The sequence below is a fragment of the Montipora foliosa genome, unplaced genomic scaffold (assembly GCF_036669935.1).
Source record: "Montipora foliosa isolate CH-2021 unplaced genomic scaffold, ASM3666993v2 scaffold_479, whole genome shotgun sequence".
Lineage (NCBI taxonomy): Eukaryota > Metazoa > Cnidaria > Anthozoa > Scleractinia > Acroporidae > Montipora > Montipora foliosa.
The window spans coordinates 56,494-62,500 of record NW_027179788.1 but is presented as its reverse complement, the minus strand read 5'-3'; the positions used below and the strand labels follow the sequence as shown (position 1 = coordinate 62,500).

At 41.3% G+C, this 6,007-nt stretch overlaps 1 protein-coding gene across 1 annotated transcript in view; it reads left to right on the top strand.

Moving 5' to 3' along the window:
- The window catches only part of LOC137989867 (uncharacterized), a 2,385-nt gene extending 1,504 nt beyond the window's left edge, over positions 1-881 (top strand). Inside the window, exon 1 of the mRNA XM_068835497.1 lies at positions 1-881. This exon is cut by the window's left edge and continues 1,504 nt beyond it. Coding sequence (XP_068691598.1) covers positions 1-881 — 881 coding nt within the window.
- Positions 882-6,007: the final 5,126 nt, after the last annotated feature.

The following is a 6,007-nucleotide window of genomic DNA, read 5'->3' as shown; positions in this document are numbered from 1 at the left end:
GAACCAATTTGATCCCTAAGCCGGGCGAGCTCTCCAGTCAGAACCAGAGGCCTATAACCTGTTTGAACACGCAGTATAAGTGGTTCACCACCTGCTTATTGTCACCAATGGACGAACATCTGGAGACACACAACCTGTTAGAAGAAGAGCAAAGGGGAGCCAGGACCAAGTGCAGTGGGACCTTGGACAACTTAATGATTGACAGAATGGTTTGTCGAGATAGTCGAAATGGAAGCAGGAACCTAAACATGGCTTGGATCGACGTGCGAAAGGCGTTCGATTCTGTAAGCCATGCTTGGTTGCAAGAAATGATGACGATGCACAAATTCCCCTTATGGATGTGCAGAACAGTGGCGAGTCTGTGTGAAAGCTGGAATACGAAGATCACGGCCAGAACAAAGGAAGGGTATGAAACCTCTGACGTCATAAGGTTCAACAAAGGCCTTCCACAGGGCGACGCTTTATGTCCGAGGTTGTTCACTTTATGCCTTAACCCAATATCTTGGAAGTTGAAAGCATCGGAAGGATACAAGCTGTCAAGACCACTGAATGGCAAGATTACGCACTTGCTATACATAGATGATATGAAGATATATGCAGCGTCGAAGGATAAACTTGAGAGAGTAATGAAGACAGTTAAGGAAGCCATGGCAGATGTCGGTTTGGAGTGGAACGAGAAGAAGTGTTCTACAGCTCATGTAAGGAGAGGTTCATTGGACAGCAGTTTGGGAGGCACTGCCATCGGAGAAAGGCAGGTCATACAAAATCTGAAGAAGGGAGAAACTTACAAGTTTTTGGGAGTTTTAGAAAATTCTAAGCAAGAGGACAGCTCTGTTCTGTGGGGAGCTTCAAAGGTTTGCTTGCAGAGACTGTCAAACTGACTCAGGTGAGGAAGCACATGTTAAAGGAGTAGGGAGAACATTACGAGCGAGAGAAGAAGAGAGAAGCATGAGGGAAGTAAGAGAGCAGAGGTGGCAAGGAAAGCTGTTCGGAGAAAGATGGGATGATAACAAAGTTATTGACTGCTTCACCTGGCTTAGTAAGTGGAAGTCTGCACCTGTGCATACTGTTGCTGGAATCTATGAGTTATACCAGCAATTACTCCCCACTAAGCTGTACCACCAGAGCAAGACGAAGACGCTGACCACCTCGGATACCACGTGTCGTATGTGTGGAAAAGGGCCTGAATCTATGGCCCACGTGATTAGCGGATGTGGTACCTTGGCACAGACAAAGTACATGCAGAGACACAATGCAGCCTTGAAAATCCTTTTCTTCGAGTTCCTGAAAGACTTAGATCTTATCCAGTGTATCCCCCCTTGGTACTCTCCAGTCTCACCTAAACCCGAGTACAAGAATGACCGAGCGTGCGCGTACTGGGATGTCCCAGTATTTGCTGAAAATACGGAAGTCAGGGCAAACAGAATCGATGCGAGAATTGTGGACAGAAAGGAGAAGAAGGTGATCCTTATTGAGATGAGCTGCCCTTGGGTTTCCAACAGAGAACAGAAGGAACAGGAGAAAACTGACAAGTATGCGCCGTTGAGATGGGAGATGCGCCAACAGTTCCCCGGCCACACTATCACACAGTTTAATGTGATAGTTGATGTACTAGGAGGCTACTCTATGGAGACGGCGGAGAAAGTTAGGAAGTTTTTAGGTTTGGATAGAGGGAACCAGGTTTTGTTTAATATGCAGAAGGCAGTTTTATCGTACACCCTAAACATAGCTAGGTCATTCAAGGTTTCGACGAGTTATTAAGGAATATAAACTCTTGTTCCTTTCTCAAATGTTGGTTCGTTAGTTATTACCAATTGGTTTGTAAATAGGTTTAACAGTAGGGATTGTTACACAATAGTGCCTTTTCCTACTTATATTTGTAAGCATACTTACGTACTACATACTGCATAATAATAATAATAGTTATCGTAATAGTAATAGTAATAATAATAATAATAATAATAATAATAATAATAATAATAATAATAATAGTAATAGTAATAGGGGACGAATTGGGATACCAGGGGTCATGATTTTACGTGCCAGAACCTAAGAGATCAAGCGGCGAGGCAGGAAAAATCACTGGGGAATGTTGGAGAAACTATTTGCGAACGAGTTGGGACAAGGAGACCACCTACTGAAAATGAAAGAGAAATCTGCGATATGCTTGATAATAATTCTCAATCTTTGCAAACACAAACTTTTGAAAATGCAAATGAGCCAGAGTTACAGCACTCTGTCCCACAGGAATCGCTGTGTCAAGAAACAAAGCTTTTGTTGGACTCGGCTATCAAGATATTTGACTCAATTAGTTCAGAGCCCGGGGAATTCATGAATCGGGACATTGACACCAGAACAAAAGAAAGACCAAGTCAAAAAGAAATTGAAAACATCAATAAAGCCATCACCGAACTGACAAAAACCACGAGTTTCCAAACTAACGACCCCTTTGTTTATCTGTGGATCGCAAACTGTGCGCTTTACGCAGTCACTGTAGCGTTCCTTCTGCATAAAGGATGGAAAAAACAAAAAAGCTCAACATCACAAACGACACAAAACAACTATCAAAACAAAATGAAAGATAAATACGAAAGAAAGGTATCTGTTTTTAAGGAGCTCCTGGGTTACGATTAACGCCCCAGGTAGCTTTAAGGTATTGACATTCAAAAGTTTCAAACTGTCATAGTAATAGTAATAATCATAATAATAGTAGTATTAATCATAATAGTAATAGTAATAATAATAATAATAATAATAATAATAATAATAGTTATCGTAATAGTAATAGTAATAGTAATAGTAATAATAATAATTTTGGGTTGACTCTGGCCCTCCGTGACTAATTGTATTTCTGCACACCCCGTCACTAATCTGAAGTGATTGTGGAACCCTAGAAGTTCTAGCGTGGACATCAATTTCGCCTTACTTCGCGTAATCACCCATCTACTCGCCGAACTGCAGGATTTATCTGCCTCGATTTGCAAGTGTATTCAATTCTTTTGAATCTATGGGCTAAAAACAAATCAACGCAAAGGTTGACGGGAACATTAAGAAATTAAATTGAGCGGCACAAGGAAAGAAAACATAATAGAGCTAGCAGAAGGGTCGGTTATGGTGATCGCCTTAAGCAAGCCCCACATTGAAAGTTAGGCGGCTTAGAAAGTTCTGCCTTGGCTTCCCCGACCCATAACATTAAACTGAACTGTTTTACGAACAGAACTCGCGGTTTGGCTGGGACTGATTGGCTTCTTTTACCAGATAGTCTGTACCCGGTTCATCCTCCAGAAATTTGTTACGAGACAGATTTTGTAGGCACAGCTTCAGTGTTTTAACTTCTTTATTCTGGCGTGAAACTTCAGCATTCTCCCGTTGCCGGCAGCCAACTCTGTCATCAAACTACTAAAAACTGCTCTTGCTGAGCTGTGATTGGTTAATCAATACATTTCCTTTGAAGAACAAAGGTGACAGCCTGGGCGTATGATTACGTGCCCCGGGTGTTGCACCTGAACTAGGCGAATAAGTGAGTTTCACAAAAAGTTACAAGGTTTTCCTTAGAGAAGCACTTTGGAGAGTAAGCTTTGGGTGCCAAATAGGCAGTTATAGCTGATCAAAGAGCTTAAAAGTTTGTACAAACGTGATTCTAAAACCCTCAGCAATACTTGTGCTAGACACTTCAATCTTCAATCGGTTCTTTACACCAACCCGTGCCGGCTAACCGCGGGAAAGCTAACGCTACAGATAAGTACGCTAAGATAACTAACATGGTCGGTCTTACAAACTAATCAGAAATAGCCGCTAAAACGGTCCTCGTGTTTCCAAACAACATCAGCGGAAATCTGGCTTTTTCCTAATGCATTCACTTAAATTAACTGCGAGGGAGGAGGTTGTTTGCGACAATTAACTTGGTTTGCACGTTTCAATTTCTCAAGGCAAGCGCCCTAACCACTGGGCCACACTGCCTCCTATAAATGGTTAGAGTCAGATGTGCGGTTTTTCTTCTCTTACTGCACGTAGCTTGCTTCGAAATCTCATGGGATCTCCGGGCATGGAAGCGAGGTTCCTTTTTGCTCTTAGGTATTCACGGGTCCTTACCTTACACGATTACGCGTTTACGTGAAATTGACTTGAAATCACGTGCGTTCGCGTAATTTGCTCATTCCTCCGTAATCCCACTTTTACACTCTATTTTAAAACTACACAGATATTAGCGATATATCTTTTCGTAAGTAAACTCTTTGAAAACCGTTCAAAACACACCATTTATATCGACGTCGATTTATCATTGCTCTAAAAATGAGCGATCAGGCCTTGGATGCGCAAGGAGTATTGTACTGGTTTCAAATGTAAAGAACTAAAACTAAAACTGGCCGATTGTAGTCCGTGATATATGTGTTACGAGACAGTCGATTTTGTAGCCACAGCTTCTATGTTTTAACTTCATTATTCTGGCTTGAAACTTCAGCACTCTGCCGTTGCCGGCAGCGAACTCTGTCATCACAATGCTAAAAGCTGGCGTTTAAATATGCACTTGCTGAGCTGTGATTGGTTAATCAACACATTTCCTTCCAAGAATAAAGGACAACAAGGTAACAGCCTGGACGTATGATTAGGTGCCCAGGGCGTAGCACCTGAACTAGTCGAATAAGTGAGTGCTACAAGGTTCTCCTGAGTAAAGTACTTTCGAGAGTAAGCTTTCAGTGCCAAATACAGCTATAGCTGGTAAAAGAGTTTGAAAAGTTACAGAAACGTGATCATAAAACTCTCAGCAACAAAGGCGGGAAAGCTAGTGGTACATACTTGGGGTAGACTCTTCAGCTTAGATAAATGTGAGTTAATTAAATTGTTGGATTAACTGATAGCAGCGGAAACCGAAGTTTCCACGGTCCTTTACACCAACACGTGCTGACTACCGCGGGAAAGCTAACCCTACAGATAACTAAACTAAGATAACTAACATGGTCGGTCTTACAAACTCATCAGTCGTTGTATTTCCAACAACATTGACGGAAATTCGGCATTCCCCTAATGCATTTTTCTGTGGGAAATTTACTTAAATTAACTTCTAGGGACGAGGTTGTTTGCGACACTTGACTTGGTTTGCACGCTTTAATTTCCTATCTTTCGTTCTTAGCACCGTGCTTTAGAACGCTTGCATACAATAAAACCGTCTTGAAAATATTGCCTAAGATATTAGAAAATTTGCTTTAACATATGTCCTAAGAAAAGTTAATTCCATGCACGTGCTCATATACACAGTACAAATTGCATTCCTTTTAGTTGTGGTTTTGAAGGTTTTCTAATTTAGAAAATAAATAAAGTCAAGCACTAAGAAACAGCAACAAGGTTCACACTTGAGATTGGGCAAATTGAACCTAACATCTGTGTATCACAAACTAGACGCTCTGTGAGCGTAAACTGGCTTGCTCTTGGTATGCGTTTGTCCTCCTGAAAGTTTTGTACTCATTGTCAAACACCCTAACAAATTATCAGTCCAGAAATTAAACACTACTTATTTTTAAAAATCAAACTGGCTAAAAGCAGGTAACCTGCACGTAGCCGGACGTGTAACTCGAAACGTTAGTAAAAACCTAGATATAGTCCGCCTGCGCAATGGCTGCCACAAGCTTGTTCTTATATTTTGCAGTTTTACAGGGATTGCTGCACCCCTGTCCGATTGGCTAGAATCTTACGCACTCTGTAATTGGACATTTACTCACTCAACAAATCACGCAATCCTTTTAATGAAACGTTGGAAAGAGAGGTCAATGGCCTAAAAGATCAGTTTTAAATTGTCTCCTATCTGAGCAGGAAAACTTGCTGTGGGAATTTCTTGTATGTAGAAATGTATTTGTCACTCTGACAATCCGAAAACCGGGAACATTAGAAATATTTATGAAATGTTATTGTGTTTCAAGTATAAAGCCAATCTAGCGCGAGAAAACTAAACTGCAACCAGGAACGATAATTAGTTTGTGGTTTCATGTCGCTTCTGATTGGTTGCTGCGCA